Here is a 24978-nt window from a genome sequence, read left to right as displayed (position 1 = left end):
ACAAATAAGTGTTTTATATTATAATTTCAATTAATTACAATAAATGCAATGATAGACTGAGATGGTTTGGACATATCCAGAGGAGAGATGGTGAGTATGTTGGCAGAAGGATGCAGAGTTTCCAAATGCCAGGCAGGAGGTCTAGAGGAAGATTAAAGAGGTGGTTTATGGATGTAATTAAAGAAGAAATGAAGGTAGTTGGTGTGACAGCAGAGGATGCAGAGGAAAGGGTTAGATGGAGGCAACTGATTTGCTGTGGCAAGACGAAGAAATGCAACGATAGTAAAAAATTTCATAATTTTTTTCGGCCAACCATTGTTCCTGTCGGCCAAACATTTTCATTTCGGTGCATCGCTAGAAATTATGAAATGGAGAAGGCTCAATCAACAGTTTTTATTGAAAAGAAAGTATAACAATAGGCTCAGGCAATGCTGCCAGCATTTGATGCAATCCTGGGCCAAAGGTCAGCACACTCCTTGGCTACTGGGCCGGTAATAGCAGAACCTGGGGGCATTAAAAAAAAAAAAGTAATACAAAACAGCTCTTCTGTCAGACTGTATTTCCAATGAATATCCATTACAATATTAATAACCACACACTTTTCTCTCTCTCCCTCCCTCTCTCTCCCTCCCTCTCTCCACACACACATATATATATACACACACACACATATATATATACACACACGTATATACACACACACATACATATACATACACACACACACACGTGTATATACACACATATATATATACACACACACATATACATATATATATATATGTATACGTATATACGTATATATATATATGTATACGTATATACATATATATATATGTATACGTATATATATATATATGTATACGTATATACATATATATATATATGTATACGTATATACATACATATATATGTATACGTATATATATACATATATATGTATACGTATATGTATATGTATACATATGTATATGTATACATATGTATATGTATACGTATATATGTATATGTATACATATGTATACGTATATACATATATATATATATGTATACGTATATACGTATATGTATACATATGTATACGTATATACGTATATATATATATATGTATACGTATATACATATACGTATATATATATGTATACGTATATACATATACATATATATGTATACGTATATACATATACGTATATATGTATACGTATATACATATACGTATATATATGTATACGTATATACATATACGTATATATATATATACGTATATACATATACGTATATATATATATACATATATGTATACGTATATATATATACGTATATATATACATATATGTATACGTATATATATATACGTATATATATACATATATGTATACGTATATATATATACGTATATATATACATATATGTATACGTATATATATATACGTATATATATACATATATGTATACATATATATATACGTATATATATACATATATGTATACATATATATACATATATATATATATATATGTATACGTATATATATATATATATATATATATATATATATATATATATATATATACATACATATATATACACACATATATACATATATATACACACATATATACATATATATACACACATATATACACATATACACACACATACACATATACATACATATATACACATATATATATATATATATGTGTGCCATAAAGTGCCATAAAGTGTGATCGGGATATCCCTGATTGAAATGTATGTTCATCAATTAAAATATATGCCTATTGAGAAAGTTTTATCTGAATCACAATGCACTTAATTATTTCTCGCGCATCCACCATTAACAAAGGTGAAAGGGAGAGAGAGAGAGAATGCAACAGGCAGAACTTGTCTCATCACTGATTGAGATATACAGCAGAAGCCATTATAAGCTGCTATCTCACCCACAGGTATGAATTCTATATCCTCTTGCGTGACAACTCGCATTAGTCACAGATCAGACAAAGCAAGTGCTTTTGGAAGAGGGTAGCATGTGCACATAACATAAAATGCACTTCGTCGACAGGTAAACTTCATTTGACCTCTTAACTTCAGATTGTTTCAGTACTTTTTGCACAACTCTGTTCTCCAATAAGTAGCTTAATGGAAAAATTCACAACAGGTGTTCACCCCATGAACAGTTCCCAATTTATACTGCATACATACATTACATATACTGTGCACACATTTGTGCGGGCACAGACAAACGCACACCAATCTAAAAACAAGATTGCCTACAAGGCGGCAGTTGCATGGCGAGCCTAAACAGACTGCATTAACATCTCAAGTGCATGGAAATTCTGAAAATAAAACCCACCTTTCATTTCTCCTTTATTATTTACAATGACGCCGGCATTGTCCTCAAAGTAGAGAAAGACTCCATCTTTTCGCCGATAAGACTTCCGCTGCCTGATCACGACTGCAGGATGCACTATGGAGAGGGGAAATGCTTAGTATTAGGGATGGGCGAGTACCGATACCAATGCTGATAACCGGCCTTATTACAAGGTATTGGTCGTAGTCGCGAAAGGGACCGATGGAGCCATTTTATGATCAGGAACCAGACATTAAAAGAATTGAAAATTGACATTAAATTCATGAAACTTCAAGACAAATTACTATAGTTGCATATAAAGGTCTTTCTTTAAAATTATGTTTTTTTGTTTTTAAATGTATGCATCGAACATACTAGTGGTATCAGTACTTGGTAACTACAAGAGCAGAGTACTCGTACGGTCTGTGAAAAAAAAAATGGTATTGAACATCCCTAGCTGGTGTAATATTGCATTTAGCCAATTTTAACATATTCAAGTTGCTTTCTAATAAAATAAATAAATACTTGAAAGCAGGTGATCCTCAACTAGCATGTCACATCCTAAAAGAGGGCAAGTGCTGGACCATCAAGTTTGTTCAAAACAAAAATAACTAAATAAAGCTTCTATTGAAAGGCAAGTACATGTAGCACCTGCAAGTCTACTACACTTTAACAGGCAGGATGGTCATGCTAGACAACTTTTCATGACAATTTTATCTTTTTTTCAAAATAGGAATCTGAGGAAAGAGCGACAAATCAAGCCTGGCAAGCAAAACCCACTCTCTTCAACAAAAGAAAGTTGGTCTGCTGCGCAAGGCACAAGTTAACACGTTAGTTGCGAATAGATTCATATTTTTAAGCAGTTAAATCAATATTAAATAGATTTTCGATGTATTGTTCCATCCCAAACAGTATCTAACCCAGTTGAACGCAAGTAAAAGATAAAAATCATTCCATTTGAACTCACCTTTCTTCCTGAGCTCAGGCTTTCCTTTCTTGACTGTTGCCATCACCATGTCACCCACTCCAGCAGCAGGGAGGCGGTTAAGACGCCCTTTGATGCCCTTCACTGAGATGATATAAAGGTTCTTGGCACCTTCCAAACAAAGACCATCACAATTAAATCATGGATTATATCCTGTATGCAAAAGTTCAAGGGATACTTGACTCATCATTTAGCTATTTTCAGCAGTAAGAATATAATATTTAGTTGATTATTAATGTAATAAATTATTTTTCATGTACAATTAATACCTTCAAAAACAAATTTTGCCACTTGCTGTCGACTGAAGATAACATCACACATGCTCAGGTAACGGGTAATGACCAAACATGGCTCAGTTTGCTTTCACATGAACCAAACCCAGACAACAGGTCAGATGCTTTCTAAAGCTGAGCCGTGATTGGTTACATGAGCCCTAAGCATCTGTGATGTAATTTGCAGTCGACAGCAAGTGGCATAATTGCCGCCCCCTTAGACGGACAAAAATGGGTGGTGCAATATTAATCAGAATGCTGTTTAGACGAGTAGGGGTACATACTAAGGCTGAACGATTTTAGGGAAAAAATTTAATTGCAACTTTTTGACAAATATTGCGATTTCGATTTAATTTGCGATTTTGTTCACGTTCAGTTTTTTATTCACAACGTACAATAACGTTTCCAAACATGACTGAAAATGATATACCATGAAAATATTAAAGGCTATTACTCGAATAATGCAAGAACACACAAAAGGTTGTGTGAGGTAGTCCTTTGAAATGGTTCAAATTACACGACACGTACAAACGTAGCATTCAGAGGTTCTGCTGTACTGAAGTTTTGATTATTTCATTTCATTATTTCAAGCATACCAGTGTTGTCGGCACAGTTAATAACCGCTCCCACTGGAAGACCCAAAGAGATTCGAAACTTGGCTCCAGATGAACCCCCACGTCCTGTAAAACAAACATTTTGTTCAGCACACACTACAATCAGGATTTCACTGACTGTTCTGTGTTTTTTCTTTTTTTCAGACAAAAAAAAAAGTTGTGCTTTATCTTGACTAGTTTCGACTCTGACTGCCGCCTTCCTCAGAAGCTGTCAAACTGACAGTTGTGACGTGTCTTATCGGCTGATGTTCTTGGGCGTGGCGGAGCTGTCATGTGACGCTCCACGCCGACTACGACCTCCGTCGCTCGATGATCTCCAGAGAAGTGAATCCCATGTGTGAGAAAGTTGAAAAGTTCCTCCGTCCCTGTTTAGTGTGTCCGGTCCCCTGATCTCTATTGCTTCTTTTATCCATCTTTTGTATTTTTGTTCTTCTGTTCTAATGCTGCTTGCTTTGTCCCAGTCCATGATGTGGTGATCTGATATGGCAGATTTTAGGTTTTCTTGTGTGGCCCATTCCTTTTCTGCTCTGGTGTAATGTGTTTGCTGTTTGTCACATTCTTTTTGGTGTTCTTTTTTGATTTTTCTCTCAAAGGAATGTGACAAACAAACAGCAAACCCCCTATCAGATCACTGCAAACAAGAAAACCACATCATGGACTGCGATAAAGAAGCAATAGAGATCAGGAAACAAGACCGGACACACTAAACAGGGACGGTGGAACTTTTCAACTTTCCCACACATGGGATCCACTTCTTTAGCGATCATCGAGCGACGTAGTTGCGTAGTCAGCGTGGAGCGTCACATGACAGCTCCGCCACGGAATATGAGCTGATAAGACACGTCACAACTGTCAGTTTGACAGGCGGCAGTCGTCGCCAAACCTAGTCAAGGTAAAGCACAACCTTTTTTTGTCTTAAAAAAGAAAAAAAACAGGACGATATAGGACGGAGCAACCGTTGTACACAGGGCCATTTCCTGGTTTCAGCCATCGCCAAAGTCATAAAAACACAGTATGTACATAAATAAACATAATAGTGTTTTACAACATCGCTGAACAATATTTACAATATTGTATGTACTAGTGGATGACTTTTTAATGATTGTCATGACGGCAATATTTCATCCACAGTGGAAACGCAAAATGTTTGTAGTCTGTATATATATTGTGCATATTTGACATGACGCTGGCTGTCAGGCGTCTCATTGTCTTGCTGGTTAAACCTGGAAATACAAAAGCTATACTTTAAAACATCGCCATATCATGCAACGGAAATTCATATTTTGAATCCTGGAAAAAAACAGTGGCCGATACTTCCCACTTACGAAATGTTACGGCAGAGTCGTTTTAATGAATGAATGAAAAATTTAACCTGATAGTCATAGTCTTATTGGAACTATTATTATTATCATCATCGGAACATGGGAGTATTATAAATTGGCTGCAAAAAAAAAATATTTACAGAATACATGCACGTCATGGCGCATGGTCAGGATTAGGGATGTTTAATACAACTTTTTTTCCGACCGATACGGCTACCAGATATCACTACTAAATAAAATTCCCCAGCCAAAAATAACAGGTGATTTTAAATAAGACATTTATACCCTAATATATACATTGCACAAAATTAATTAGCTGAACGATTAATTGCATTTGCAATTTAACCGCGGTTCGAAAACACGCACTTAAGTAATTGCGAAGGGCTGAGATTAGATAGATCATTTGTAAAGGGGTGCAGCAGAGGACGTGGACTAGGGATGAAAATTAAAAAACGATTCTTGTGTATAAGCGGCTCCCAGTGTTTCATTTCCTTTGCATCGTTTGCTGCTTTTGATAACAATTCCCTTAACAGTTCCGTGTGGGCCGATGACATACCGCGAGTCACGCGACATTTCCGTGCGCGCCGAGCAACAAACATGGCTCCATGCTCGAAAGTTTGTTGACATCTTCCAAGAAAAGCTAACAGGCCAACTTGCAATGTTTGCAAATTGGATATTACGTCGAAGGGGAGAAAACACTACCACTATGGATTTGAACACACAGCATGCGATGACTGTCTGTCGCGTTTGGGAGGGCTACGGCGTCCTGGTGGGATCAACACAGCAGCAACGCAAGTGTTCTCTCCTATCAACACTGGTACGGGTAGTAATATATTAGCACCAGTTTGCCTTAATGTGAAACGTGGCGTTAGTAACTGTTGATGTTAAAGCCCGTATCTGACTAAACGCCGCGGTCCGCAAGTGTTGTGTTGTTTTTTTTCATCAGGGTTCATTCAAGGTTGCAAAACATGCAAAGATGTACAGAACGAACCATGACAACACTCGCTACTTCCACACGACCACACAGACTCTGCTCACGGGAGTCACACATCAGTCCACTGGCTGTGTACGTTTTGAATGAGACAAGGAAGAGGAGTTTGAGTGCTCAGAGTTCATCTTACTGGAGTTGGACATTTTTGTCACAAAATAATTTAGGTTGTATGTTGTAAATTTCTATAGAAGATAATTTTTTTTGTTGTAGTTTTTAATTTCACATCTTTTTTTCTTTCTTTCTTTTTCTGGGAACCCCATGGCACCCCATTGAGTCCTTGAATGCAGACCATAAAACTTCACTATTGGGTCTCTAAGGCCATGTTACTTTAAACATGTCTCTTGTTTATAGATACAACTAAGACATAAAAAAGTGGATGCTTATTTATGTTCAACTTTTTTCCAAAAAAGAATCGATAAGAGAATCAAAGAATCGAATCGTTAATCAATAGTTATCAATTCCCATCCCTAACGTGGACAGGACCAGAGAGACGAGAGACTGTGTGCGTCTTAGCTGGAGTCATTTCAGGAGGGGAGGGAAATGTGAGGCGACTTCAACACGACGCTATACTGGCGGATGCAACCGAAAGTTTAGTACCAAAGAGGGGCATCAAGTCAATTGTGTAGATACATTTTGGCAAAAAAAAAAACAAAGACGCTATGCAATATAAGATATTGTAGTGAGAATCTGCTTCTCCTTCCTTTTTTTCTTTGATGAGAGCCCCTCTAGCGCTTCCACTTTTACACTTGCATTCTGGTGGCAGTGCTAAATACTTTAGCTAGCACTAGGGTTGGACAATAAATCGAATTAATGTGATAAATTGTCTCTCTCTTTTTTTTTTAAACTCTTTTACTGCCAAAGACGTTAAATGACGTTCTGCAAAAACCTACGGAGGAGCGCCAAAGACGTTAAGACGTCCTCCCATTTTTTTTTTTTTTGAAACGGGTGCTGGGAAGGCTTGCGGAGCTCTCCTGAAAGTTTTAAGCAGGTTTTTTGAGCCTAATGACTATTTTTGGCCCCTAGAGGGCAGCGATGACTCTCTTTTGACAAGATCGGGTGGGCGTCAGTAGAGGCGGAGCTAGAGCGTTGAGCAGGAGATCAGAATGGAAAACAAAGGAAAAATGGCGGCCGGTCGCGAGGAGCTAACGCCAGAGACGTTTTTTTCAAAGACCAAAAGCATCGCTAAAAAAGCACATTGTTGATGATGATGATGAAGATGATGGTGACTCCGTGGTTGGAAAGCATTGACGCGGCAGTAGAAGACGTTAGATGGAGCTAGATGGAGGAGGGAACGGGCAATGGCGAGCGTTTGCAAGCAGCTCTACACTTACAAGACGAAAGGCATCGACCAACGCTAAAATAGTACATTGATATCCATGATGATGAAGGTGAATCCGAGCTTGACGGCGAAATTGGAACCGCTGACGCGGCGGCTATGACGGTGTCGTAACGCGGAGCGCAACCGAGCACGCACAGGCGGACGTTCGATCGGACGACGAAGAGTGCCCCGAGTCCAATGCATATTCATCGGAGGAGTGTGTACAGTCTGCTACTTGCTTTTTATTCCCCGGAAAAAAAGGCCGTCAAGAAAGTGTAACGTTTGCACGCAAAACGGACCAATGTGAAAGTGAAAGTAAACTGTTGTGCGAGTCCTGGCGTCTCCTTGCACGCAGGAGAGCGTTACAAAAGGAAAAACTGTATTTGAAACATCCACATAATTGTAAGTAGTACCACAGTTGCACACATTTGTAAATAGTTTGCGAAATTGTTTTGTCAAATTGTTACACTGTTGAATGGAAATAAACGTATTTTGCAATCAAAAAAACACTTTTTCATTGTTGGTGAAAGCGTTTTACAGAAGTAAAGCACTATTTAGGTGTTTGTGGCATCATTCATGGACAAAAAGAAGTGTACAATTCACTAGAGTGCATGAAATAACATCGTTTCACAAAAAGCTCTTTTTCTCCGTTTTTTGTTTCAAAACAGAGAATTTCGGTGAAAGTAACCATTTTCTATTGTTGATTACTGAAGAACGGAATAAGGTAGAAACAAACTTTTTTTTCTGATGAAAGCTGAGAGTCCAATCTTTCATTTGGTAGTATGTGTGTTTCCATAGTCCAAACAACATTTTCTGTGGACCTTGAAAGATCACTCAAAATGCTTAAATCGGCTGGCACTGGCGACAACCCGTTTTTGAAAACGTCTGGCAGTCAAAGAGTTGATTGAATCTTTGAAAATTTGCTAAATCATGAAATCGATTTTTGTCTTCTGGATTATTAAAATATGTTGTTCTTATGTTCTGTTACATTCAAATGTTTGTGTTAGTTGCAATTTTGCACAAGTGGCAGAGAATGCTGGATGGGTGGTTTACAAGACATATTTACAATAGCTACCAACTACTTAATTGTGGCATTTAAGCACAAACTATGAATGTTAAATTTATGTTAAAACTAATTTAGAATCAGTATACATTATTGTTGTCTTTACATTTTGCACTGGAATTATTTTTGAATAAATGAAACCTTTAAATAAATGTTTGTTGGGTCTATTAGATTAAAATCGCAATCGTCCTGAATGACTGCAAAAATCGAGATTTGATTTTTGGGTCATATCCCCCAGCCCTAGTTAGCACTATTGCTATCAACAGTTTTAAAAAAGTAAACACTTACATATCTGTACAGGACGCCGTGTGTGACTGCAGTACGTACCCCAAAGCCGATTGGCTGGTGCGAAGAAATGTATTTTTAAAGTTAGTTAGTGAAAGTTAGTGACTATGTGAATGTGCAGATTTTAAGGGCGCCGCACCCCGCTCCAAATAGCCTACAAATGCGTCATCCGCACGGCACCACATGCATCCGTGGCCTCCAATGCGAAGTACTGTACATTTACTATAAAGTGCAATTGCACCGCCAGAAAATGATCAGTTGCTCACCCCGCGTTTGGTGTTTAATGTACCATTTGCCAACATGTCTCTGATATCTGTGGTGTGGATGCATTTCAATTTATATTGTGCTTTGTTAAAATGCTTTCGCTAAATAGGCCTAAATATTTGATAATAACAATATAATTTTAATTAATTATTAAAAATTGGCAAAAAAATTCTGCGTTTCGGTTTCTGGCTAAGCATTTATCATTTTCGGTCCCAAAAATTAATTTGAGTGCATTCCTAGCTGTTACTGAGTGCATTTAATATATTCATTGGTATCCAGAAGCGTTTTTTCTTTTCAAATTAGAATGAGAATATACTATACACTCATTTTGTGTTTATTTTTACTGTGACTTTTTGAAAGTACAGAACGAAAGTTACGTATGTAACCACGGTTCTATGAGTCCCGAACAACCACCAGGTGGCGGTACTGAAACAGCACGGAAAATCCCCCACACGCACGCGTCACTCGAGAAAGAATTCATAAAGGATATGTCCATTGTTCCGGCTGACATGACCCTCATGTATAAATGGGGAGCATAGCCAGAAATGTGTCTCTCAGAACCTTCTCGCGCAAACCAACACGAGGGTCCTGAGTGACAAGCAAGGATGGTGGTCGCTCGGGACTCATAGAACAGTAGGTACATACGTAACTTTCGTTCTATCTTGTCCCTCCCGACCGCCAGGTGGCGGTGCTTAAACAGCATGAAACGCCGAATACCAGCGATGTCACTAAAACACAAACACGGGAAAGTGTACCTCACAGAGGTGCCTCTGCCGGACCTGGGACCACATCCAGTGGATGAGAAGGGTGACATCCAAACTGTAGAATCTGGAGAACGTGCAAGGAGACGACCAGGAAGCAGCCGCACATACGTCCTCCAAGGACACTCCATTCAGAACTGCCCATGACGTAGACACACTCCTGATGGAGTGACAGCGCAACCCAGGAGGAGGGGGGACGACCAGAGACCCAGTACGACTGCCGAATCATCTCCCCGATCCAACGTGAGAGGCGTTGCTTGGATACAGCAGCCCCTTTATTTGGGCCGTCATAAGCCACAAAAAGCTGGGTGGATGCACGGCAACATGCCGTAGCATCCAAATAAGAGCAGCGCGCCCTCACAGGACAACAAAACCCTGGGGCGTCAACCCCATCCGTCGAAAGTGGAGCGAGACGAATAGGGTGGTTGGCTTGAGAGCCAGACAAAACGTTTGGCACAAACGCAGCATTTGGCCACAATGTGACCCCTGCCCTGTCAGGGTGCCAACGAAGGCATTCGGGGCTAACAGATAGGGGAGGGGGGGCATTGCCGCTGTCGGCGATGACTGCCCCTGGGTCCTGGTGAGGCCTAACAAGAGTAGCGTTCACCGGAGCGTGGACCGTCGCAGCAGCGCTCGCTACTGCGTTACAGTCAAGACAGCAGTCAGTGCGTCCCTCTTCGGGTCAGAAGAAGCCGCCACAGTGCTTACAGCGAGCGTCGTCGTCCATAGCAGCCGCTAATCGACGCTTAATGAGAGTGCGCAAGTCAACCGGCTGCTATCTTCGTGTGGGAGAGGTGGCGGAAAACCGTCCTCTTCACCAACGGAACAAAAGAATCCACAAGTGCTCACAGCAACACGCAAGTGAACGTTTGTGTCGTCATAAAGTAGTAGACGTCATGAAGCCATCAAACAACATCAAGGCGGCTAGCGACCCACGGACGGAGCCGCAAAGGTTGAGAGGCAATACAAGTTAGAAAAAGATACACATAACCTTATCACACTAGCGAGTTTTAAAACAAGCCAAACAGTAGGCAGGACGTCAACAGTCGCTGACTCCCACCATAAGTACTCACTAACTTGAAGCCTCACTCAGCGATGAGCGGAATCATGCAAAGATGGAAGGGGAGCTCCAACGTTTATACATATAATTAAGTGAAAAATACACTGAGCCGTCGCAGCCAAAGGGGGCAGAAAACCCCGCTCAACATGATCACAGGCCACCAGCAACGGAGACGGAGAAAAGCGGTAAACACTGCCACGAGTGACAAGAGCGAGAAGGTTCAAAGAGACACGTTTCCGGCTACACTCTCCCTTTATACATGAGGGTTATGTCAGCTGGAACAATGGACATAGCCTTTACAGAATTCTCTCTCGAGTGACGCGTGTGTGTGGGGGATTTTCCGTGCCGTTTCAGCACCGCCACCTGGCGGTCGGGAGGGACGAAATAGAACCATGAAAACGTTTGCACTTTTATGATAAAAGTTTGTAGATAAAAGTCTTATCAAATGCTTCTTACTGGTTGATTAATGTTTAATAAATCTGTTGATGTTTATGATAACATGGATTTATTTGTGTATGTTGTAAAATAGAACAGGACCTAAAACATTTTTTTGTTTTGTTTAAATCACATAGCAAATCGCACTCGGCCTAAAATTAACGTCAATTCATATAATTTCTCATTTCTAGTTCATGATCGTAAAACGGCTGCAGGAGGGCGGCCAATAATGGCATCCGTCACCGCTGCGAGTACCAATACCTTCAAATAAGACTGTATTGGCACCGATACCTGGTATAGGTAGTCGCCCATGAGCGGCGAATGCTTGCAAGGTAGGGCTGGGCGATGTGGCCAAAAAAATAAAACCTCTTTTTTTTCCTCAATCACTCAGGACGATTACGATTTTAACCTATTTTAATCTAATAAACCCAACAAAAAAGTATTTAAAGCTTTCATTTATTTAAATATAATTCCTGTGCAAATGTTCAGACAACAATAATGTATACTGATTCTAAATCAGTTGTGTCATAGTTTGTGCTTAAATGCCACAATTAAGTAGTTGGTAGCTATTGTAAACATGTCTTGAAAACAACCCATCCAGCATTGTGCCACTTGTGCAAAATTACAACTTAAAAAAACATTTGGATGTAACAACATAAGAACAAGTACACAAATATAATTTTCCAGGACAACACAAGCTTTTACAGGACATTTTTTTGAGGTTATCTTTTCTGGAAACTGACTGGGATTAAGAGAGTCAAGGCTTCTTTTTTTTTACGTACATTGACAGTGAGAAAAAGTTGTCTTGATGTTCCACATTTGATATTCACTTATCACTCCTACCGTCTAAGTTAGGGACTGTCTACAAATTACATTCTCCACGGTGACGTATCATCAAATCACCATAAAGGTGATTTATGTATTTTTTAAAATTCTGGCTGCTGTAGTAGCTGGCAATGGTAAGCAACTACAGCTCCAATATTTATCATATCTCTCATTTTTGACAATTTGAAGACACGCAAGGGAGAATAATGACCATTGTTAAAAAAAAATTCACCAAAAATCAATAAAAAACTTTTTCTTACTCTGATTGTTGTAGTAGTCAGCTAACTACTACAGCTCCAATATTTATCATACCTCTCATTATGGACAAGTTGGGGACATACGCACATAGCGGACAAAGGGTGTTTCAATTGATTTTTTGTGAATATTTTTTAACAAATATCTTTTTTTTTGTCCGCTGAATGTCCCCAACTTGTCTATAATGAGAGATATGGCAAATATTGGAGCTGTTGTAGTTGCTAGATGGCAAGCTACTACAGCAATCAGAATGGGGAAAAATTAGTTTTTGTTGATTTTAGGTGAATATTTTTTTAACATTGGTCTTTTTTGTCCCTTAAATGTTCCCACGTTGTCTATAATGAAAGATATGATAAATATTAGACGAGTAGTAGTTAGTTGCTTCCATGGCAAGCTACTACAGCAATCAGAATGAAAAAAAAAGTGTTTTGTATTGACTTATGGTGAATATTTTTTAGCATTTATGGTTAAGTTTATCCCCTGAAAGTCCCCAACTGGTCTGTAATGCGATACAATAAATATTGGAGCGTTAGTCATTTGTTGCATACCATTGCTAGCTACTACAGCAATCAGAATAAAAATAAAAATAAATCACCTTTATGGTCATTTGATGACACGTCACCCTGGAGAATGTAATTTGTAGACCTTTGCGACGGTAGGAGTGAGTGAATATCTAACATCGAATGTCAAGGCAACTTTTTCTCGCTTACACTGTCGCAGCTGATACGCAAAGCCCTACGTTACGTCGGGTACACACATGGCGACGCCAGAAATCGACAGAACTCTACATTTATATATGAAATTGCCCGTAAGACGTCGGCTGGGTTTGTATGCGCTAGCACAAATAAATATCTATTTTAGAATCGTGTAATTAACGTATTTTTCTACATATACGATTCAGTACGTTGAGCACCAGTGGAAAAAGGTTGCCTTTCTACTCTTACAGAAACACGGCAGCGCGAGGCAGCGCGAGGCATCGAGGCAACCATAACAGCTATAGAAAACGAAGACAATAGAAAAGCCAACACAAATAAAACTGAATAATAGCTAATGAATCTGAATAAGTATAAAATATCGTCCGATGGGAAACGGGAAATTGCTGATCAACACGGATTGAACTACGCGTAATTCTTACCTCTCTTCGACATGGCGGCAGTTGGAAAAGAGAGACAACGAGAAAGAAGGATTGTGGGAAAACGTTATTCTTCATCCGGTTTATGCCGGAAACCCGTGTTTTTTTTTTAAACCAGCTTTATTGAACCATAGTACAAGTATAGAACAGTCTACCCGAAACAAACAAAATGAAACATTATATACTAGTGTACTATATAAAGGAAACAAATCAAAATCACACACACACACACACACACACGCACGCACGCACGCACACAGACACACACACACACACACGATAATGCCAGGGGGTTATTTTTCCTTTTTTTCTGTTTATTTGCTGTAAGACATACAAACTTGGCAACAATCAATAATTCTTTGTTAAAAATCCACAATAACTGCCAAGGGAACAGTAGTTCACAAAATAAATAAATAAATTCAGTTGGGGTGGGGGTGGCGGGGGGTTGGTGTTTCGCTGGAACCTATCCCAGCTGGCTTCGGGCAGTAGGCGGGGTACACCTGGTTGCCAGCCAATCGCAGCATACATAAAAGAAAAAAATGAAATATAAATGACATTACACAAATTAAATCAGAACATTCAATTCAACACAAGAAGTAATTTCTTTAAAATATTATATATGATTTGTACTTTAGGTCTTTTAATAAATTTTAAAGACTTAATATATATTCCAAATTCGTTTACAAAATTTTGAGAAACGTGAGATTTTTGAAACTTTTTCTTGTGAATGAAGAATTTTGCCATATATAAAATGAGATTCATAGAATTGCTTGGCAGTAAGTTGGGTAATTGCATCTGGGCAAACTTTCTAGTTTGGTGCACTGTTTTCTCTCCTGAGACGCCGGATGAAGTCGTTTTCCATGGCCTCACTGAACTCCTCCCATGTCCAAGGTTTTGCCTCAGCGACCGCCAAAGCCGCGTTCCGCTTGGCCAGCCGGTACCTGTCAGCTGACTCCGGAGTCCCACAGGCCAATATGGCCCGGTAGGCCTCCTTCTTCAGCTTGACGGCATCCCTTACTGCTGGTGTTCACCAGCGGGTTCAATGATTGCCACCACGACAGGCACCGACCACCTTACGGCCACAGCTCCGATCGGCCGCCTCAACAATGAATGCGCGGAACATGGCCCACTCGGACTCAATGTCCCCTTTCTCCCCCGGACAAGGGAGAAATTCTGGCGGAGGTGGGTATTGAAACTCTTTCTGACAGGGGATTCCGCCAGACGTTCCCAGCAAACACAATGCGTTTGGGTCTGCCAGGTCTGACCGGCATCTTCCCCCACCATCGGAGTCAACACACCACCAGGTGGTGATCAGTTGATAGCTCCGCCCCTCTCTTCACCCGAGCGTCCAAAACATGCGGCCGCAAATCCGATGACACGACTACAAAGTCGATCATCAAACTGCGGCCTAGGGTGTCCTGGTGCCAAGTGCACATATGGACACCCCTATGTTTGAACATGGTGTTCGTTATGGACAATCTGTGATGAGCACAGAAGTCCAATAACATAACACCACTCGGGTTCTGATCAGCGGAACCGTTCCTCCCAATCACGCCCCTAAAGGTCTCACAGTTATTGCCCACGTGAGCGTTGAAGTCCCCCAGCAAAAAGAGGGAGTCCCCAGAGGGAGCGCTCTCCAGCACACCCTCTAAGGACTCCAAAAAGGGTTGAGTACTATGAATTGCTGTTTGGTGCATAGGCACAAACAACAATCAGGACCCGTCCCCCCACCCGAAGGCGGAGGCAAGCTACCCTCTCGTCTACTGGTGTTAACCCCAACGCACAGGCGCCGAGTCGGGGAGCAATAAGTATGCCCACACCTGCTCTGCCTCTCACTGTGGGCAACTCCAGAGTGGAAGTCCAACCCCTCTCGAGAGGACTGGTACTAGAGCCCAAATTGTGTGTGGAGGCGAGTCCGACTATATCTAGTTGGAACCTCTCAGCCTCACACACCAGCTCGGGCTCCTTGGCCACCAGAGAGTTGACATTCCATTTCCCAAGAGCTAGCTTCTGCAGCCGAGGATCGGTTTGTCAAGGTCCCCGCCCTGCACCCGACCCCTTTGGCCCCTCCCACCGGTGGTGAGCCCATGGGAAGGGGGGCCCACGTTGCCTCTTTGGGCTATGCCCGGCCGGGCCCCATGGGTGCAGGCCCGGCCACCAGGTGCTCACCAGCAAGCCTCACCTCCAGGCCTGGCTTCAGAGGGGGCCCCCGGTGACCCGCGTCCGGGCAAGGGTAAAGTTTTGCCAATGGTTGTATTCATCATAAGGAGTGATTTGAGCCGTGCGTGGTCTGGTCCCTCACCTAGGACCTGTTTACCATGGGTGACCCTGCCAGGGGCATAAAGCCCCAGACAACACAGCTCCTGGGATCATTGGGACACACAAACCACAATACTTTATAGGTTTGCTGATCTAAGATATTGGAGGCTCTATGGCAAGAGCCAAAATGCTTCATGGCTCGTCTACACTACATATTATATGTTAGCATTAGCAGCTAACTTTGTTGCACAAGGTAAAAAATAAAAAAAAGTCACAATGTGACAGTGTGCCAGCTGCCGTAGGCTTCCTGTCCCAAACAATCGATTTTTGTTCAGTGTGGTATACTCAAAGAATCGCCTTGTATTTCTTCTTGTGTTCACTTTATGGGCAATTTAGCACAGAGAGCTTTGAGACACTATCCTTTCCAACATGATGTCACGATACCGTTTCTTCTTTGTGTGTTCTTCGTTTCGTATTGACGTGCTAAACTGTGGGTACAGACAGAGGTGTGTAGAGTAGCCAAAAATTGTACTCAAGTAAGAGTAGCGTTACGTCAAAATAATATTACTCAAGTAAAAGTAAAAAGTAGTCATAAAAAATTACACAAGTAAAAAAGTGTTCACTGAAAAGAATACTCAAGTACTGAGTAACTGCTTGAACATGAAGTCTGATTTATTTTTTAAAACAATGACATCAAACAGACAAAAACATAAAATTATGTGAAAATGCTGGCATCTTTTAACCTTGCTCTGCAAGATGAATTCTCACGGTATTTGTTCATAGTATTTGTACAGGTTACTAAACTGTGGGTACAGATTAGTAAACTGTGGGTACAGATTAGTAATCTGGGTACAGATGAATAAACTGATGAGTAAACAGATTAGCAAAAATAAAAATATAAAAAAATTACACCTTGGCACCAGAGGGGTTGTACTTCCATCCCCTCTATACATCCAAAAATTACATTGTGTTTTTGTTAAGAGGAACACACATTGGCAATATAAACTCATCTTTCCCTTGTGTGTAAATTAATTTGAGTATGTTGATAATTTTATGTATGGTGTACAGTCTGGGATTATTTATTTACCAGACCAAATATCAGTTCCAATATTTATATCTTGAAAAAAAAATACAATTATGAATCAAAGGCAATGATCTCACACCATAGAGTCAAAATATTTAACATTATACCACATGACACGATACAGTTGAAGGTCCTCATTACCAGCTATGGTTGCAAATTTTACATTTTCTTTTTAAAAGGAACCCGACTGTAATGACAAGTTTTCTCTATATTATTTATTTGGATAATTGCTGAGCAATGTGAAACTCCTATAAAGAAAGCAAGGTAAGCCTCCCTAGCGTTCCTAAAGGGACAGTCCACACTCTTGAATGCGTCTGGTGAATGACGAGAGCACGGCGTGGGGGAGGGTGACTCTCTAGATCGAGTGTTTCTTTAGGAACACTACGAGGCTTACCTTGCCTTTTTTTTTAATAGGAGTTTCACATTGCTCGGCTGAGAGCCGCCACCATTCTACGTCACTACGCACTGAATGCGTTGCGACGTAAATAACAATACGTCCAAATAAAGTTTCTACCAAAGTTATTAAATCCATCCATCCATCCATCCATCCATTTTCTTAGCCGCTTTTCCTCACAAGGGTCGCGGGGGGTGCTGGAGCCTATCCCAGCTGGCTTCGGGCAGTAGACGGGGTACACCCTGAACTGGTTGCCAGCCAATCGCAGGGCACACAGAGACGAACAACCAAAGTTATTAAATAGGAAATTATTTTTGAAAAATGAATCTCATAGTTATGTTAGAAACAACCAAATAAATAATATAGAGCAAACTTTTCATTACAGTTGGGGTTCCTTTTCAAACCTTGAACTCATGATTAAATAAATGAATCCCCAATTTTAAAAAAAGTTTTTAAAATTTAAAGTTTTCTTGAGTAACTCTTTACTCTACACAGACGGTAATATTGTAAAGAAAATTATTACTTTTAAATGCAAGTAACTAGCAATATGAAGTATATTACATTTTAGAAGTAACTTGCTCAACACTGAATGCAAGGTTGGGGTTGGAGAGATGTCTGAACATACTCGTCCTCTGTAGGATGTCTGTTATGAAAACATGGGGCACAGTGATATCAGAGGTTGATGTCGGTACTGTGCAAAATCTAAAAGACAAACGAAAAACAATGGTATAGTTCTGTGTACATTTATTCAACTCAAAAGTTCATTAGCAACAAAGCCGAGTGCTATTTCTGTAGACAACTATGTGTGTGGATGATATTGATGATGTTTCAGTTTGCAATCTATATGTGACCCCGCCCCTTTTATCTGCGAGTGGCGAGTAGTTGCCTTCCTTCGCTGGTTGGATTAAGGCTGTACGATACGAACAAAATTTCATATCTTGTGGTTATTGTCAGACATCTCTATTCTTTGGTCTTTGACTCAGCATGAGGCTTTGGATTGTTTCAGTGTTTTATGGCGTCTGCATGCTGCAGTTTGTTATTTTATTGATACTTATTTACTTATAAGTATTCACTTCCCTATTTCTTGTTATTAATGTATTGATGTTAATTTGATTTACTTGTATACTTACGTACTTATGGTATGACTTATACTTATTTAATTTCACTTGCCTCTACTGCAAGCCTGATAATGATACAAGAACGATATTATATGGGTTCAGTGAAAACTAAGCAAAATATCAATCTAAAAGGATCATGCGTAAAGTACATTATTTATTAGAACTTGGTGACAGTCATCAACTTAAACAAGCTTGGCAATAAAAAACTGAATTGAACTCACATTGTACTGCAATGTGAGAAATAATTTTATCCAGCAACATAATTAAAAAAATTTTTTATGAGAATTTCTTAGTCCGCCATTAAAAGTTAAAAAAAAAAGTCATGCGGGTATCTTGCAAAACTCAACACTAAAATGACAAGTAGCGCTTTACAGTTGAGAAAGCATCTTTGTTCCCAAGAATTAAATTTGAGGTCACAGTACAATTTTTTGTAGAAAAAAAAATGCCCCAAGGTACCTTAGTAATGACCACTTAACTAGTCATGGTTTTACTTATTTGTGCGACTTCTCCCCGAGGAAGTGATCAACAACTAGTTTTCTGTTTTCTGGGAGTCTCGTGTCCATGGTGTAGACAATGCGATGTCTTTCCTTTCTATAATTTTGAAATGTCAGGAGTTATTTTATTTAATATCCTCTCTAGTTCTTAATAGGCATCTCTTCCACTTTTCCTATGCTTCATTCATAATATTAATTTGAATGAATGCCCTATTCAAGCCAGTCAAGGGCTTTGTGAAAGGCTTTCTTTAGAACTATGTAGTAACTCCGCCTCATCATTGCTCCTTTTTCATCCGCAACCTTCTATCTTTTCTTTATTTGTGATTTCAGTGAGCTGTTGTGTGCAAAGCTCTACGATACAATGTGGTGGTTTCCAATATTGAGCAGTATTTTGTTTCTCTTAGTTATCATCATATTCCTGACCACTGGGCAACGCTACAAGGTTTTTAGTGAGACGTGCATTAGGCCCCCAGGACCCTTGGTGTACGATGACAAAATGAGGGATGACAGGCTCAAGAGAGGTAAAAGCCATCGTTTCTAACATTTGCATATGTAAATAATCAATCTTACTCTTTGTCTACATTCGTTATCGAATTAATCCATAAATATAAAATTCATAACGATAACATTGCAAAATAATAATAATTATTCATACAGAATTGTAATTGTTCCTTTTACTTCTACTGCATTAAACCTTGCAGTTGATTTTATATCTCATAGCAGCCTTGAGATGTCACATACATTTGAGATAAATTATGACATTTATATGTTTAAGTTGAAATGTATAAATAAAACTTGACTGGACTGATTGTTTTATGACAATAATCATTAATGTGAAAGATGTTAAAAAACTGCTTCCTGCTTGATCCTTTCTATACTGTTTTAGGTCAATAGACAAAACTTACAATAATTGGAAAAAGATTGAAGTGACCCAGAAAACCAAAACATCGAAGATTACTGAGCACATCGTCTGTCCTTCTAGACAAGGGGTCTCCAACCTTGTAGCTTCAGTGAGCTACTTATACAGTGAATGTGCCAGAGAGTTCTCATGTTTAGTAGCATTTATTAACATTGTAATTTCCACCTCACAAGTTATTATGCTAGTTCTGCAAATAACAAGCATGCAAAGATGGTAATACAGGACTTTAATTATGAAAATAAAAACCTAGCCAAAATAATAATAATAATATAGAAGATTGGTGTATATTTTCGTAATTTTCTGACCTTTTGTTTTATTTGACCTTAAAATTGACTTGTGGATCACATTACTTCAACAATTTTTTTCATGAAATGTAATCTCTCACCTTCTCTAACACTTATAAACGTTTTAGAGAGGTAAAATGTCTTATTTAGCAGCAATAAGGAGTTAAATTATCCATACCCTCAGACATGCCCGGACTGGCCCGGCGGGACCAGCGGGAAATTTCCCAGTTAGCCGCCAGGGGGTGCTATTTATTTCAGGCCACAAGTTCGTTTCAAAAGCAGCAATTAAAGTGCTTTTGAGTGCCTAGTCAGACCCAAAGTGACTAACTTGGAGTGGCATTTTCCTGCTTGTTTGGCCTGAATTATGGGCTATTAAGGAATTAACTATTTTGTGCAGAATGGACAGTCTCTCTCTCGCGTGCTCTCTCCATCACTCTGTCTCCCCTCCCCCACCCTTGCAAGCAAACGCTGACCGACACACAGCCAAACAATACACTCTCTCTGATAGTGGTGTGCGTGTGTGATACTGCAAATTTTGGTATCGATCCGATACCAAGTTAGTACAGGTCCATTATCGCCAATACTGATTTCGATATCGATACTTTTCGAAAATGATGGTATATATTTATTTTCTAAAATTAAGGTATCATCAAATTGTTTAATCATGATAAATTTTCAACTTTTAAGTGTTTTTGTGTTGTATTTACAAAATTATGTTGTTGATAAATAGAAATACCTTTAACAATATTTTTTTCCCAGAAACATTACAACCATAACCATAATTTGCATAAAGTGATCATAGGAAAACAAATTTATACAAACTATTTTTCAGAAACTACAAATACAAACAATAACAAAAAAAAAAAAATCTTCATTGCACTTCAATAAAACCATAAACCAAACCAACCAAAACAACTTATTTTGTGTGTGTGTGTGGGGGGGGGGGGGGTGTACAACCAAGATGTTAAAGATTATCATGCAGCAAACATAAAACATAAAACAACATACAAAATATTTTTTGTCCGAAGCATTTCAGAGAGTGGGAGGGAGGGCGCGGGTGTTGGAACGCGGGCATCAGTGGACAACGCTGATGTGTGAAACCCGGAAGTCAGAAGTCCGTGGCATCTACCCCATTCAGGTGTGGTTGAGAGGGTGTCCATCGTAAGTCAGAATCGGGTGGATCAATGTGGTTTTCGTCCCAGCCATGGATCAGTCTTTACCCTCATCATGGTGCTTGAGGGTGCATGGGAGTTTTCCAAAACAGTGTTTTGTGGACTAGGAAAAGGCATTCAATTATGTTCTTGGGAAGTTCGTGGGGGGGTGCATTACGACATACCAAACACCCTGGGCTGTTCAGTCTGCCCTGTCAGTGATTCTGTTCATAACCTTTATGGACAGAATTTCTAAGAGCAGCCAAGGCCTTGAGGGAAACCAAATTGATGGCCATTGATAGTCATTGAAAGTTGAATATTAAAAAAATAAAATAAAATAAAAAATAGAGTATTTATTGACTGTTCAATGAATATCTGAGGGCATGGATACCTAACTCCTTATTGCTGCTGAATAAGACATTTTACCTCTCTGAAACTTTTATAAGTTTTAGAGAATGTGATAGATTACATTTCATGAAAAAAATCAGAGATCAGAGAGTGCCAAAAAGGGCTGCGTATCAAGAACACGTTCTGTACTTGTGTAGCCTGACTTGAAGAATTGGTTGGAGGTGCCCTGGACCAATTGTTTTGTCCAGCCGTGATTTACCTGTGTGCTTTAGCTAATCTATGCCCGTCTCTTGAATATGGCTTTTTTTTTGGAGGTCAGGAAAGTTGCCAGGATGCTTGTGAAGCATTTGGGCAGCTTGAAGCTTGAAGTGATGTTACAATCTAAAGGTCACTTCGTACAATTAACGTGTGAGTGGTGTTAGTATAAATTAACATGTGACATGTTTCTCCCATATGCAATTGCAAATGCACATAAAGTAGTATATAAAATATTTTTAAAGCTAGATAACAATTTAATGTATAGATTTGAAAGCAAAGATCTGATTAAAGTTACAATTACAATTTGTAAAAAAAAATTGATTTGAGATAAAAAAAAAATTATATTAATACTAGTAATTTTATAGGATTGAAAAACTACAATATTCAAATTGTCTTACATTTCATTAAAAAACAAATAGAAGAAATGCAATGAGGTGAACATGCTTGAATTCTATTGTTCATGTTTGGCAAGTACCAAGGAGAAATAAAAATGTACGGTACTCACCATTCTTGAAGACGCGACCATAACGTGGTCATGCGCGTCAGAACATACAAACGGAACGTTTCAGGCAAGCTCCAGACCGTCCGGGCAGCAGGCACATTTCGCCGAGCAGAACAAGTTGTGTGCCACTGTTACCAAAACCTGTCACTGATACCGCCGACACCACTGATCCGGAATGAGCTGCTGTTATTAGATGTATACATATACTGTATATGTGGTTATAAAACCTTAAATATGAATACTCATTATGTTTAGGCGATATTATAAATATATTATTAAATACATACTGTAACTATATCTAAAGTATATTTAAACAAAAAATCTCGCTTAGGTTACCAGTTATGTGTGTATTTTTATGTTTAATCCCCCGTTAACTTCCTTTACTTTTACCTCCCTACCTGTTTTTTCACTGTTATATTTACTTACTCGTCACCTCATATTTTACACAAATTACATAAACCACTTAACCACTTTGATTCTATCCTATAACATACTAATATTGACAAATGGCCTATGCAGATATATACACAGGACTGAGTCTATATTGTTTGTATGCATAAATTAGTTCTGGTTTCCTGGAATGTTTGTGGCGCTCGCTCAGAAGCAAAAAGAATAAAAACTTTAGACCATTTCTTAAAATTAAAAGCAGATATTTGCCTCCTACAATAAACCCACCTACAAAAATCTGAAGAAAAATTACTTATTGATAATAATTTTAGCCAAGCGTACTCTGCCCCTTATAACAGTAGACAAAGAGGAGTCTGTATACTCATACATAAGAATTTACTCTTTACTTTAAATAATACAATAACTGACCCAGAGGGCCGATACATTATTATTCAGGTGACTATATTCAATAAAATATATACACTTGGTAATTTATATGCCCCTAATAATGATGATCCGGCCTTTTTCCATGAATTTTTCTCTCAGCTGTTTGGTTTAGCAGCGAACTCTACTATTATTATTGGAGGAGACTTTAACACAGTCTTAAATCCATTAATTGACCGTTCTAATAATACAACATGTAGGCGATTACAATCTACTAAAGTAATAGGGGAATATATGGATGACTTTGACCTCGTCGACAGCTGGAGACTTAAAAACCCAAATAAGAAGGAATTTACCTTCTTTTCCGCTGTGCACCGGTCTTTTTCAAGAATTGATTATTTTCTTACAAATAACTCTATTGCTGATAAAACTGTTACAAAAATACATCCTATTATTATTAGCGACCATGCACCAGTCTCCCTTTCCCTACAAGTTGATTATACTTTTAAACCACCACCGACATGGCGGTTTAACATCTCACTGCTAAACGACGCAGAGTTTGACAAAATTATAAGAAAAGAATGGGCAGACTTTTTGGAAATAAATGACTCTCCAGACCTATCGCCATCTCTTCTCTGGGAAACTGGGAAAGCAGTAATTAGAGGTAAAATTATATCATATTCATCTTATAAAAAGAAACAGGATCAAAAATCAGAAAAAGACTTGAAAGATAAAATTAAACAACTGATGGATGAGTACGCAATAAACCCAAATAACCAAATATGGACTGACTTCCAAAATACAAAAATACAGTTAGACGATATGCTAACTAAAAAGACAGAATTTATAATACAACAATTGAGATATAACAACTTTGAATATAATAACAAATCAGGTAGATTTCTTGCAAACCAACTTCAACGCAATCGGGAAAAGTCTCTTATAACGGCTATTAAAGGGACAACTGGTGAATGCACACAATCACCAGAAGAAATTAATCACATTTTTTATAACTATTATCGTAACCTATACTTAGAAACTAACAAGCCTAACCCTGAGCATATTGAGGCATTCCTCAGTAGCTTAAATATACCTCAGTTAACTACTGAATATAAAGACATGTTAGATGCGCCACTTACTATAAACGAGTTGTACAGTGCTCTAGATAGTATGCCTAATGGCAAAGCACCTGGCCCGGATGGTTATCCGGCTATATTTTTTAAGCACTTCTGGTTAATGCTTGCTCCACTATTCTTAAGAGTAGTAACAGAAATTAAAACTAAGGGTTACATACGCCCACACATGAATACAGCAGCAATTAAACTTTTATTAAAGCCAGAAAAAGACCCCACCCTTCCATCAAGTTACCGTCCGATTTCACTAATTAACACTGATATTAAAATTATCACTAAGGCTTTCACATCTAGACTAGAAACAGTAATCTCGACAATTATTCATAGCGA

At 38.9% G+C, this 24978-nt stretch overlaps 2 protein-coding genes across 2 annotated transcripts in view; one reads left to right on the top strand and one right to left on the bottom strand.

Annotated features, from left to right (window-relative positions):
• Positions 1–378: 378 nt before the first annotated feature.
• rpl23 (ribosomal protein L23) lies at positions 379–14019 on the bottom strand. The gene is made up of 5 exons (XM_077558188.1): positions 13937–14019; positions 4205–4288; positions 3319–3447; positions 2355–2468; positions 379–504 (listed from the first exon to the last, which is right to left on the bottom strand). The coding sequence occupies exons 1-5, from the start codon at positions 13947–13949 to the stop codon at positions 422–424; spliced, it is 423 nt and encodes a 140-aa protein (XP_077414314.1). The 5' UTR covers positions 13950–14019; the 3' UTR covers positions 379–421.
• A 5624-nt stretch (positions 14020–19643) lies between these two features.
• The window catches only part of LOC144043890 (all-trans-retinol 13,14-reductase-like), a 94097-nt gene continuing 88762 nt past the window's right edge, over positions 19644–24978 (top strand). The window contains exon 1 of the mRNA XM_077557967.1: positions 19644–19803. Coding sequence (XP_077414093.1) covers positions 19644–19803 — 160 coding nt within the window. The remainder of the gene's footprint in view (positions 19804–24978) is intronic.

The sequence above is a fragment of the Vanacampus margaritifer genome, chromosome 2 (assembly GCF_051991255.1).
Source record: "Vanacampus margaritifer isolate UIUO_Vmar chromosome 2, RoL_Vmar_1.0, whole genome shotgun sequence".
NCBI lineage: Eukaryota > Metazoa > Chordata > Actinopteri > Syngnathiformes > Syngnathidae > Vanacampus > Vanacampus margaritifer.
Note: the sequence above shows the minus strand (reverse complement) of the source record. Positions and strands in the feature narration are given on the sequence as shown.